Here is a 13,907-nt window from a genome sequence, read left to right as displayed (position 1 = left end):
AATTTCTGATATGAAGATAAAGGTAATTTTACACAATATTAAAGGGAACATTTCAATTGATGATAAAAAGCCTTTAAAAATAGGTTTTTGTGACCCAAAAGGAATGACTCAATGTTGCCTTTTCATGGTGTTGACTACAGACAGTTTATGAACTAAGCTTGTAAGCCTGTAGAGGGCGATGATACCTCATTTAACCACCGTAGCCTAGGGTAGGGTAGGGTAGTCATTACATCTAATTAATAGTACGGACTTTCGGTGGTAGGGGGCATTTGGGAGGGGAATGGGATGCATTCTCCTATTCTTCTTCTCTACTACAGGCCAAGAGACAGAGAGAAAGAAACAGTAAATAGATAGATAAATATTTAACATAATATTCACTATTTTCGAGGGACTAAAAGAAAGTAAGAAAGACAGACAGACAGAAAGACAGACAGACAGACAGACAGACAGACACCTGAGTTGCTGTATTGATTGTTTCTCTCTACAACCTACAATTTCCACTGAGGTAAGGACAGAACTACTTGTACTGCTAAGACTAATATTGATATTTGCTATTGCTACTAGAGTTATGACTTCTTTTACACAATATGTTCCCTTTTGTCAACGATTGAAAGCTCTTTTAATGTGACTTCTATTGACCCTTCTATTGTGTCAAATTTGACGTTTTTTCAAGTTATGTGGGTCAACATTACTATAGGGTGCTTTTTGGTGTCCTGTTAATAAATCAAAAAACTTTGGGTCATTTTAACGTCTACTCAGGCTTTTGTGAGCCCCCCAGACAGTTTTTAAGTTGCTTGATTCAGTATTTAGATATTTGATAATATTTATTTTATCAGACACGCCCCCTTCCTATACAAACCCATTATAACTTCAAACTCCATTTTTAGATTCATCACCTCCTAATACTCCTAATTACTTTTTTCATTTATTTTATTTAATGTTTTTATTGTATTTAATTTTTTTCATTTTCCAAAACATATATTAAAAAATGATGAAAAATCTTAAAAACACAGCCGGATGGGACGGATTTTGTGTTCTTTATATTTTAACAGCCACATAGAGAGCAAAACGATGTCATAAGGGTACAGAACCTTGCAAGCTGCAAGATCTTCTGTAAACTATTTCCTTGGAGCAAGGTTAAATGTGAGCCTATAAATCACACACATTCCCTTTAAAACAAGCTGTCCCTTCATTTGTTTTTATTTGTAAAAGAATTGTATGGATAGAGATGGAGCCTTTGAGCCAACCTGTAAAACCTCAGCCAAAATGGGACAGATTTTATGTTCTTTAGATTTTAACAGAGCTGCATGGACATAGAGCGCAAAAAGATGTCAAAAAGGGTACAGATCTGCAAAGCTGCAAGATCTTGTGTAAACCCTTTACTTGGAGCAAGGTTAATTCTGAGCCTTAAATCACATCTTTACTTGGAGCAAGGTTAAGTGAGCCTTACAAATCACATCTTTACTTGGAGCAAGGTTAAGAGAGCCTTACAAATAACATCTTTACTTGGAGCAAGGTTAAGAGAGCCTTACAAATCACATCTTTACTTGGAGCAGTGTGAGCAGTGTGAGCCATATAAAATCACACACATTCCGTTTAAAACATGCTGTCCCTTCATTTGTTTTTTTTGGATAGAGATGGAGCCTTTGAGCCAACCTGTGAAACCTCAGCCAAAATGGGATGGATTTTTATGTTCTTTAGATTCTAACAGAGCCTCATGGACAGAGAGCAAAAAGATGTCCAAAGGGTACAGAACCTTGCAAGATCTTGTGTAAACTATTTACTTGGAGCAAGGTTAAATGAGAGCCTTACAAATCACTCACATTTCGTTTAACTATTTAGGGCGGGAACCCCTATTTGTAACTATACCTTTCAGGACGGGAAACCCCTTTTGGGGTTGTTTCTATGTACAGTATATAGCAACATACTTTTTTTTTTAATTTTTGAATAAATATTTGAAGTTTTTCAGAAAACTTAGGTCAGGATTTAGAAGGCACTATTAGAATCGGCCTCAGGTCTAAATGGGTTAAAACATTCTGTCCCTGAATTTGTTTTTATTTGTAAAAGAATGACATGCCTTTTGTGTGAATACAAACAAGCACAACTTTGATAGATTTGTGTCACATTGGACAGCATCTGTTAACATTTTGAAACTGTTACGTCGTCATGCCTACCCATGCACATATGTAACCTGCCCTTGTTCGTTTAAGACCTGGAATGCCCTTAAGAGTCATTTGTCCAGGAGCCACCCTCAACTTGCCACTGAAAAGGCTGAACTGACAACAAGGGTGCCCATATGAGACAAATATTGTGTCCAGAAAACACAAGGCATCTTCTATAAATGATTTAATTTAAAGCCTGGCATTGCTCAGAGTTTAAGGCCAGAACGTAGTCATCCCTCTCAAGATTCAAGCAATGAATTGCAGGAGAATATTTCAGATGATGAGTCAAGTGCTTCTGTCCATGAAACGCAAAATGTTGAAGATGTGTCCTGTTCTATAGTGTAAATTTGCCTCAGTTTTATATAACCCATTTAGACCTGAGGCAGATTCTAAAAACAGCTTCTAAATCATTTTTTTTTTTAGTTTTCTGAAAAACTTCAAACATTACAACAAATGTATGTTGCTATATACTGTACATACAACAAATGTATGTTGCTATATACTGTACATACAACAAATGTATGTTGCTATATACTGTATATAGCAACAGGAACCCCAACAGGAGTTCCCGTCCTGAAAGGTATAGTTACAAATAGGGGTTCCCGCCCCAAAATTGGAGCATGGTTTTCTTGTCTCTGGTGTGGCTGTTGATGACTTCTTGCAGGAGCTACAGTATTTGTTGGTTTCAGTCCCTGTTTACAAGCTTTTTTCCCCCCAATATTTTCTGAGACTGCCGATCTTGTATATTGATGATTTAGTAGAGCCTTACGTATACTGTTAGACTGACTGGTTTACTGACTGTTTACTGTTACAGACTGATAGGATTACTGACTGATTTACTGACTGACTGATTGTGAGACAGACTGGGTTAGACTAATATAGCCTTAAGGCTCTGCTATTTTTAAGGAAGAGGTAACACTCCATTGGCAGCTAGCAAATGGCAAAGATGTGTTCAAAATGGTCCGCCAGTCATGTTATTGGCAGGCAATTTGTGAATGTGTAAAATACCTTTGCCTGGACCTCATGACAATTTGTTTTTAATATCACTGCAGATATTGTATGTTAAATGTTCCACATGACTGTTACAGACATGTGGATTTTGGTAACATTTTTGCATTGTTGTCTTAATCTGGCACTGTATAAGACTTTGCCACTTAGAAAATGTACTGTTGCCATGTTTAGGGCTAATGTTTTACCGAAGCACTTTTGCCTCGAAAAATGTATGTATCTCTTTGCATCTCTCTCTCTTCATCTCACCCTGTCTCTCTGCCTCTACCTCACTTCTTTGTGTGCAAGCGTTATTTTATTGGATCTGAGATTTGTTGGGTTTGCCAGACTCAGAAGTGAATGTATATCGTGCACATGCAAGTGGCACTTTGTTAAAATGATTCAGATTTTTTGTATTCATGGTATTTGTTCTCAGGAAGACGCCATAATAAATGTTGAATATAAATTTGTCTCTTCGTAATTTCAAGTGTATTTTTCAACTTGTAGTAAAGTATACAGTTTACTTGTAACAGGTTGACGCAAACGCATTAGTTTTTGTTAAAGAGAAAAAAATACTTTGTTTTATACATAATTTTGCTTTGTAGTTACTTAAGATATGAGCTTAAATAAAAGCGAAAATACAAGTTCATTCAAAGAGAATTCATGATTTGGTTCAAATTTAAAATATTCATTGGTTGTAAGAAGTTTCTTAACTTACGGTAACTTAAGATAACCTTAAACAAAAGTGAAAGAACTAATGCATGTAAAGAGAGTACATTGCTTTAAGTAAAAATTGTGATTTAATTATAATTAAAAATATTCATTGGTTGTAATAACTTATTTAATAAGTAAGTGAATATATTTGCTTTGGAGAAGGGTAATTTTCAAGTTGAGAAAAACTAAAATAATTACTTGTAACAAGTTGATGCATTTTTTTTTTACTTTGATCCAAAGTCTCAATTTTTACTCTGTACCTGTTGTCACTTCTTCCTCTGTTTGTAGCCTACCAGGGATCAACCATGGCAACTTCACAATCTGTCAACATCAAAACTATTCTGGTTGAGCTGGGAGACGAAGACTTCAAATTGTTCAAGTTTCATCTTTCTGAAGATGAACGGATCCCTAAGCGGATCCTCTATCCCCAGCTGGAGAAACTTGACAGGTTGGACACCAGTGCTAAGATAAATCAGACCTACGGCGCTGACAGTCTGAAGTACATGCTGGGGGTTCTGGAGGAGATTGACAGGAATGATCTAGTGGAGAAATTTTCACGTGCTGTGTCAACACCCACCAAAAGAAAAGGTAGATCAACAGAAGTTAAACATGGGTACATGTATGCACATTTTGTAAGATCCATATACTGTATAAAAAATTAAGCCTTCCTGAGTCAATGAATATTGCAGTTGTATAAACTACATAAATGCAGAGTATATTATCTTATGAAACTTTGCAGTATGGTAGAGGGTCCTGCCAAAAAGTGCTGAAACAAATCTGACTTAAATTGGCCAAAAGGGGACATATAGCAATCGATTGAAAATGTGAACTTTTAATTGTTTTAATATATATATTGTTTTGGGGCAATCGAACGCTGTCAGGCTGAATTAGAGCCTATGTGGTATGTGCCTTAAAGGGATATTTCACTTTCAAACATGTTTGGGGTAATTTTAATCTACTCTGCCTTTGGTGAACACCCCAGACAGTTTTTAAGTTGCTTGATTCAGTATTTAGATATTTGATATTCATCAGACATCCCCCCTTCCTCTACAAAGCCATTGTAACTTCAAACTCCATTGTTACCATGATAGATTCATCAAAAACACCTGTCCTTGGTTCTAGTGACTGATAGTGTCCTTCTCGTGAGGGGGCCGTTTTTTTTCAATTACTTTTTCATTTATTGAATTTCTTCATTTTCCAAAAGAGTTGAATACGTATCAAAAAAGCAATTGAAAAAACACGGCCCCTCCAGATTAAAAGGCAAATATCAGTCACCACAACCAAGGACGGACAGGTGTTTTCAATTAATCTATCATGGTTAAAATGGCGTTTGAAGTTACAATGGGTTTATATAGGAAGGGGGCGTGTCTGATAAAATGAATATCAAATATCTAAATACTGAATTAAGCAACATAAAAACTGTCTGAGGTGTTCACAAAAGGCAGAGTAGACGTCAAAATGACCCCCAAACATGTTTGAAAGTGAAATATCCCTTTGAACAGGCACATGTCATGCCTCGTTTGACCTACAACCATGAAACTTGCTTACAGATAATGGCCCTCATTTATCAATGGAGCGTAAAAAAAAAAAAGAAATCCATAAATTCGTCCGTACACCAACGTCAAAGTCACATTTATGAAGCCATCCTATACAGCCAATCCTAGCGTACATTTGGTCGGAGTTTTGATAAATCTCATGTCTGAAAACGAGCGTCATTTAAATAACACAGCCTTAAATATTCTCGAAACGCCCCGATTTTATGACTTGAAGAACCAGAATACGACCAAACAAAGCATGAAGTTGCCCCCGCTCGCCTTGCTCCCTTTCAAGTCCGCGTCTGACATACACACACATACACACGCACCTACTTGCAAGCCCAAGACAAGTGTAGCATTGGCACTCTGTGTATCTTTCATGTATTCCATGATGGTACAATCTTTGTCAAGTAGCCTACATGAATGACACCAATCTCATCGTCATGAATCATACCATACGTTTGTATATTAATTTAACCCATTACGAGCAGTGCGCAGTGCGTGTTGTAGTTACACTAAAATAAAACAATGTATTCCCTCTTGAGTCAAGGGCTGCCGTGACGCCACGTTAAATGAGAGATAGCAGGCAAGGCAGTGAATAATCTGAACGTTTATGGAGTGATCATTGATGAATGAATTATAAACATTAATGGATGAAGGCTGCGAAGGCTGCGAAGGATGCGACCCGTTGTGAGCTTGTAGATATGCTGTTTTCAAATAGCCAATGCAGCCAGATCTGCAAGCTTAACCGAATGACTGTTAAAGCAGTTTGTAGTCTACAACTGCTCCCGGCCAGACGTGAGATCTGAGTGTGCGGTAGGCTAAAGTCAACGTCAGGATATATTGATAAATGCCGAAAGTTGCGGTGATCTCGCCGTGTGCCCATTATTTGGTCTACACCGCGTTGATAAATGAGGGCCAGTGCCTCTATTCTTGAGGAACAAATCTGCCACTGTGACCCATGAGCTTCCGCCATTTTTTGTAAAACACTTAACTCCTCCTGGGGACATCCGGACTTGCGAGGCACACCGATCTGCACCAAACTTGGCACAAACATTGTTCTGATCGCAAACATTGACTGCGACACTAGCCACACCAGGGACCATGTGTAGCCCCCAGGGGCCCCGTGGGTGCCACAGGCGCACCGTTGCTCCTATCTGCACCAAACTTAGCACAAACACTGTTCAGGGCTCTGCCATTAGAATAGTCACACCAGGCCCTGGGGCAGCGTTGGGGGAACCCAGGGGCCATGTTAGTGCTTCAATCTGCACCAAACTTGGCACAAACACTGTTCAGGGCTCTGCCATTAGAATAGTCACTACAGAGACCCACATGTGGCCCCCAGGGGGCCCTGGTTGCCACAGGCGCACTGTTCCCCACAAAAACTGTTCAGGGATTTGCCATGAAAATGGTCACACCAAAATGTTTAGTAACACATATGGGGCGTAGGGATGGTAGAGTTCAACGCATAGGCGCTGTGGTGTATTCAAGACTGAAGTTATGGAATATGAAATTATTAGGATATTAATATATTATAAATACAAATTGTTAGAATGTTCCATGTCAATGGGACCAACAGTAAAGTCATTAAAACAGGCTCGAGGGCGACCGTAGCTGAGTGGGTCAAGTGACTCAGCTGGCCTCTGCCCTAAGTGAAGCGGGTGGGGGCTGTGTAATCTAAAAGTGGGATCAGGCTGAATTCTTGGGTCTCTGCTCCCTCGAGGATCTACCTGGCATTCCAAAGCAGCTATCTGTGATCTGTGAGCCCAGCTGGAAGGGGTCACTCAATGGGGCATCTGTTCACTGTCCTATACCCTTTATTTAAGTTGACAGCTGTTCTCTCAACTAGTGGATTGACAGGAATAAATCCAACTGGATTTATAAATAACATGTTTACTAGGCTCTTCTAAATTTGCAGATAAATATAAGTTTTAGTAAAATAGGGCCGAGGGAAGACCCTTTAGTGGGATAAGATGATCACTTGGTGTCTAAATCCGAGGTTAATGATGGCCTCATTATTAAAGGGATTTTGACGCTCTCTCTAGAAAGGAGGGGCTGAGTTCCGACAGCGGGGGAACTCAGCAGAGGAGCGCGGTTCTATTATTCATACAACGTCGGATATATTACTGTTTAGACTTATTTCGAAGCTAATAAAATGTTGTATAACAATGTCATAATGTGAACATATGGGAAGTACGGGACCAAAGCCCCCACGCTCAATTGGTTAGCCCCCTCATGAATCTCAGATGTCAGGCTCAAACTTGCAGTACTATTACCATTACCATTACTATACCAGGACGCAGATAGGTGTTAACGCGCCGTTAACACCTAGAACAATAGCCCAGACAGAGAAAAAAAAAAGATTTTCGGTCGGGGGCGGGGCTATTGCGGTTCGAGTTGAGCACATAAATCGGCACGCCTGGTTCAACGGTTAACCATTTAACCGGAATGTGTATTTACTAACCGTTTAGGACTAATACCCAATATTAAGTAATATAAAAATAAACAAAATATCAACAGAATATTACTGGAATAAATCACTTAATTATAATCTAAAATTATTCCTCATGCAATATTTTACAATATATATAAATAAATGAAACATTTGAAGAGAAGAAAACAACCTTATAGAATGAGATATAGACCTAATGTATGTTACAATACATGTGTTAGACCCCATTTAATTTTGAACTTCCCAAACATAGATTAAACGGTCCAAAGGTTAAACGTTTACCAAAAAAGGTCCACATGTCCATCCCTAATGGGGAGCTACTGCCATGTTTAACACTTGAATTTTCAGCGCAATATAGGACTGGATTTGAAGGCTGAAAATCTAGTTATTTAAAATCCCTGTTGAAAAGTTTGGACGTAAAAAAAAGTGAAGCCTACATGAGCCAATGGATATTGTAATGGAGAGGGTGTAGCTCAGTGCTTAATTTTTAAATGATTAGGTGCCGGAGCTCATGAATCTGACTAAAAGTCATGCCCTCTCATTAAGTTGTAAACATTGACAACTACTTTGACATGAGGCCTTCTGCAACTAATATAGTGAGCGTAGGAGTCAGATCACTCAGCTCACGGGTGCAACCATTTTTCTAACAGCAAATTAAAGTGTTTAATTTGTGGCGATTTACAAACTTGGTTTCATTTCATCCATGGTCCTTTTCCATTGCAGGAAGGGACATTGAGGGGAAAATATGAAAGTTCAATTAATTATAAATATCCTAAAATAAAAATATTGTATTGTATTGTATGTGTATTTGATAAGACGGAACAGCTTCTTGATTTCCCTGAGTGCAGCAATCAGGTTCCGGAGCCGAGCTCCGGCACAAATTAAGCCCTGGTGTGGCTTCATAAAAATGCAAATACTTACAAATGCTTTCACGTGACACCACAAAATGTTGTATGCTTATCAGTAGACATAAGCAGAGTCTGGCCCTCCATTATTGGCCCATTAAAACAAAATGTCATTTTATTTCTTAGTTTTCTTCAGAAGTTTTTGGCAGTTAAAACATCACTTTTCATCTTGGCAGAATGGTAGAGGGGCATGCCACATGGGCAAAATAATTATCATACACTGATTGGCCAAAGGGGAACGCAATAGCAATAGATTGAAAAATGCTAAAATTCTCAAAGTCATGCCCCGTTTGACGTACTGGCATGAAATTAAACCATGCACTGGAATGAATGTTGCCCACTATAGCTTTAATGTCATTGATTGTGACACTGTGGGCCTTATTTTGCGTGTCTTAAGTACCAGGTCTTATGACTTAACTTAAGACCGAGGGTAATTTTGCCACACCACTGCCAGCGAGTTTCGAGTGTTTTCACTCACCTTTGAGAAATCATAGAATATTTATTTATTCATTCTTGTCATTGGCAATGTGGGCCATAGCAAAATATGACTGGCAGCCAAAGAGTTAAGACACGCAAAATAGGATCCTGTAAATTCACACACACACACACACACACACACACACACACACACACACACACACACACACACAGACACACACACACACACACAATACAGCCTGTGTATCAGAACACAATATAGGTTTTATAGTTTTTTACTCAATCACTACTGATAAAGATTTCTTTGTTTTCCAGAGAAGAAAGAACATCGTCGTAAATTCTGTGGTACAACCCCCTCCTCCAGCAATCCTGTTCCAACCCGCCGCCCCAATCCTTCCAAGGTGCACCATGGCTTGATCTGTGAAGGCTGTGAGGAAAGTATCATCGGAACCAGGTTTAAGTGTACACTGTGTCCTGACTATGACCTGTGCTCTGACTGTCAGTCCACTGGGCGTCATAAGAAACATCCTCTGCTGGCCATCCAGGACCCAGCACAGGTCAGAATTTATCCTCTTTCATTTGAAAACTATACTGGTCGAAACTCTAATTACCCACCTCAGGGAATGTAGAAAAGGAGAGAATATTGAAAATAAAAACCATAGTGACAGCATACGGTTAACAAGCTTCATATTCCTACAGTGGCCAAAATGTACAGTAACTTGTTTGGGAAACATCTGCATCTTCATTTGGCCTGAACTGGAAATAAGCTATCTTGCGCTACCATTTTGAGCCATGGCCTAGAGAGCTAGTAGCAGACTGGCTAACAACAACAAAACACGTTACATTGTGTTGCAGACACCGTTAAACGCACTGGCAACACTAAACACGGTAAATTATATGAACAATACAAACACAAATGATAAACTTAAGTTATTAAATTTAAAAAAAGTAACGAGAAAGTACTTTAATTGACGGGATAAAATGGGCTTAATTCAATGTATTGCGGATGGACCGGAAGGAAAGCCACGGGTCGATGCCACAGCCGGATGTGGGAGAAGCACAAATGGAGAATAAATTAGCTCTCTAGCTAAAACTAAAAACAACTTCAGAATGAAGCAGTCAATTACCTAAGTAAAAGGTTGAACTACAACTGCCTCTCCTATTAACTCTTTGACTGCCAGAAATAAAACATAATTTTGCCACGCCACTGCTGGCATAGTGGAACTGACGCGAGTTCTATCGTTTTGTTATTTCCATAGGAAAAAAGGAAAGGGAAGAAGAAGAAGGGGGGGAAGAGAGATCAATCAAAGAACACAAACAAATTATATAGGTTACGTCTGTGTCTGTGTCTATGTCATAGGTCATAGGTCCATTTGCAGAGAAGAAAACTGCAGTATAGAATGACATATAAACCTAATGTATGTTACAATACATGTTTTAGGCCCTATTTGAACTGTCCATACATCGGACTGCAACTTTATTTATTGATACTAGGGTACCTTTGGGCACCGGCCTAGTCAGGTTTCTTCTGACATTGGCTATGTTGTACTTCATTATGTTTAAATGTCATGTCACAAAAGAGGGTATTTGTAATTAAAAAAAAAAAAAATGGCCGCTTCACTGTTCTACCGTAGTTCTGGGGGCTTGCAAATTACCAATATTTGTACAAAGTCATAGCTTATTGGTCTCAATATTTGTCACATTCAGCCCTGGATTTAGGGGTCATATTAATCACATTAGATTCACATTTTATGTATTTTCCCCACAAGTTATTTTCATTCGAATTAAATGTGATTGAACTTGCACTAATGACTTAAGTAGATTTTTCACTATTTAGAATATAGTATATCTTAATTATTAATAATTATAGCTTGTAGATTGGCTATTTTCACCATTTGAAATTGTTTTGAAATAAAAATTAAAAAAAATACCCGCGACAATATATAGCCTATATGGTTCTGCATCAGTATATGAGTCAGTTTTAGCAGATGTCATTATAATTGACTACCATGACTCCCTATGAATTTCATGGGCCTGGGTAGGTCAACCTGGTCTTGCGGGGACCTGCCCTATTGCGCAGCAGCACAACAGGTGAATGCAATGAACTTAAACGAAAACAATGTCAAAATGTCACATTCTAGCCACAGGTCATCAGCATGTCCGTACACAGACAAACGTGTCCGTGGCAAGACATGTCTATGTCCGTGGCTTTCCCAAACCAGACCACAGAGGTAATTGATGACCTTGGGTGCCAAGTAATGGCTGTCCTCCTTGGAGGAAAGTGTTGAGATTCCAACAACAATGCAATAACACTTTGAGTAAGAAGGTTGTCTCAGCCTCGTCTTGTAACGCCTGAAAACTGACAGGTGAGAAAATGCCATCAAAAGTGATCAAGAAAGTCAACCTCTTGGTTCTCCAACATCTCAATGTCACTAAAAACTAGGCAAAAACAAACTGATTTGACTACTTCTTGGCCTAAAGCCCATGATCCACCTAATTCCAACACACTTTGCTTGTCAAGGATGGCTCAGGGTAGAAGGGTTAAGCAATAAAAAATCACACCCAGTGTGAAGTGGGCGGTGTGGTCACAGTGGTCATCACAGTGATGGAAGTTCACTTAAAGAAAAGTAATATTGTGGACCAACCATTGTACACCCCTAACTTAAAAAAAAACATAAATGTTTTTTTTTTTTTTTTTTAAACCATAATTTTTTTAAGTGCATAGTCCTATTTATAGGGCTATGCACATGTGTCATGTTTCACTAGCCAATCACAGTCCTGAATAGACTGTGATTGGCCAATCACGGTGCAGGGTTAGGGGGGTACAATGGTGGCCAATCACAGCGCAGCGAATGTCGATGTCCAAACCTCACATATAGGGGCGGTTTCACCGCCCAAAAATGGGATTGGTATTTAAGTCAAAAGGGCACTGCCCTCAATACCCTTGTACCTGACTAACTACTACTTCACCAAAGTGAGTGACACAGCCACAATACTAGAGGGAGCAACAATCTGGTACTACCCAAGTATAGAACGAACATGGGAAAATTCTCATTCTACCACCAAAATGTGGAATGCCCTGACACCATGCATTAAAATATGTAAATCTCTGGTTTCTTTCAAAAGTAGCCTGAAAAACCATCTATCAGGAGACCACAAAGGGAGGTAAATGCAATTTCCCATAGAAAGGATGTGTCATTCACTGCCAACGTTTTTCCCTTTCTACTTTGTACGTATAGTGTTTTGACTAGCTTTTAGTTAGTCTTAACCACCGGTGCAGTTATGGCACAGATACTGGCTTACCATTTAGAGAGTGCTTTATTGGGATTAAGATTTGACAAGGTGGGTTCACATGTGCTCACCCTGATTGCAATTAAAATACATCCGATTTCAACACAACACTCACGTTCAGCAACATAGGTGACATTTCTGAGATACACATAGCTGATGAAGGCTTGACGCCGAAATGCGTACAAGGACCACTTAAGCCATTTTCAAGTCTTCATATTTAGACGCTTGCCATTCCACCAAAACAAATTCCACAATTTTGGCACCCCACTGTTCCTTAATTGGGGTGCCAAATTTGTAACTCTGTGTATTACTCTACTGTATTTTAACTGTCTGTATGTTATCGTATTGGGTTTTAGGTCTTTCTGAAAGTGATTTTATGGGGACTCAGCAGAACTCTCTCTTCACAGGGTCCTGTGATGGTGCACACCTTTGCTGAAAAACTCCGGTCGCTCAAGCTGGAAGACCAGGCATCAATGTATCAAGGTTGGGCCATACAGAATTCAAAAGAGCAGTATTCAAATGAAGTTTTTACCAAACCACCCCCCAAAAATGTTTAGAGACAACATTATAGACAAATGGCAGGGAAAATCAAAAAGCCATTTGACACCCATTGACCCATCAACTCCTGAGAGAGTATCACATTTGGTGAAGTTTGGTCAAAAAAAGCAAACAAGGAAAACAAAAAAAAGGAAAGAAAATAGATAAAATAAAAATAAATCATGTTTCTGCAACATGGTTCGAGCTTCAAACTGCATTTTTTTGTCAAATCGCTCTATAGTGGCCGTTGCTGTTGTTGTTTGTTTGTTTGTTTGTTTGTTTGTTTGTTTGTTTGTTTGTTTGTTTGTTTGTTTGTTTGTGTGTGTGTGTGTGTGTGTGTGTGTGTGTGTGTGTGTGTGTACACTATGTATGTAGCCTATAATTATCACTATCACTAATTTTACAATTTGTCCCATTTCAAGGTGCTTCCACACCTTTTTCAGAGAAGGAGCTGATGTCTGTGAGGAATGAGTTCATTCAAAGAGTCTCAGAGCCCACCCTGAACAATCTACTGGACCAACTTCTGGATGAGGAAGTTATCACCGTTGATGAAATGGATTCAGCCATGGGGAAACTTCTCAGGGCAGAAAAAGCACGGGAAATTATCGACATGGTGCGGAGAAAGGGAAACAAGGCGAGTTCCACAATGATTGACCTGGTTCATCAGCTGGACCCTACCCTTAGTGAACTACTGTGGTTGTAGCCCTCAGCTCACCAGTAGGAGGCCACAGCAGAGAAGGGTTAATACTGTAGGTAGGTCATGGAGGATAGATAGACAGCACTGTGATAAGCCTGCAAGAGCAGTTTTCACGGAAATTACGACATTCACCAATCTTTTCTTAGCTGTGATTTGTTCTTAGGTAAGAACAGAATCTACACACACTCA

General features: G+C 39.1%; 1 protein-coding gene across 1 annotated transcript; it reads left to right on the top strand.

The window, feature by feature from the left end:
* Nucleotides 1-436: 436 nt before the first annotated feature.
* Nucleotides 437-13,770, top strand: LOC308094656 (uncharacterized protein). The gene is made up of 5 exons (XM_080441424.1): nt 437-505; nt 4,152-4,451; nt 9,509-9,750; nt 12,892-12,967; nt 13,465-13,770. The coding sequence occupies exons 2-5, from the start codon at nt 4,169-4,171 to the stop codon at nt 13,722-13,724; spliced, it is 861 nt and encodes a 286-aa protein (XP_080297550.1). The 5' UTR covers nt 437-505; nt 4,152-4,168; the 3' UTR covers nt 13,725-13,770.
* Nucleotides 13,771-13,907: the final 137 nt, after the last annotated feature.

Source organism: Gymnoscopelus braueri (genome assembly GCF_963280865.1).
Source record: "Gymnoscopelus braueri genome assembly, chromosome: 11".
Classification (NCBI taxonomy): Eukaryota; Metazoa; Chordata; class Actinopteri; order Myctophiformes; family Myctophidae; genus Gymnoscopelus; species Gymnoscopelus braueri.
The sequence above is the reverse complement of the archived record's forward strand: the minus strand, read 5'-3'. Positions and strand labels throughout refer to the sequence as shown.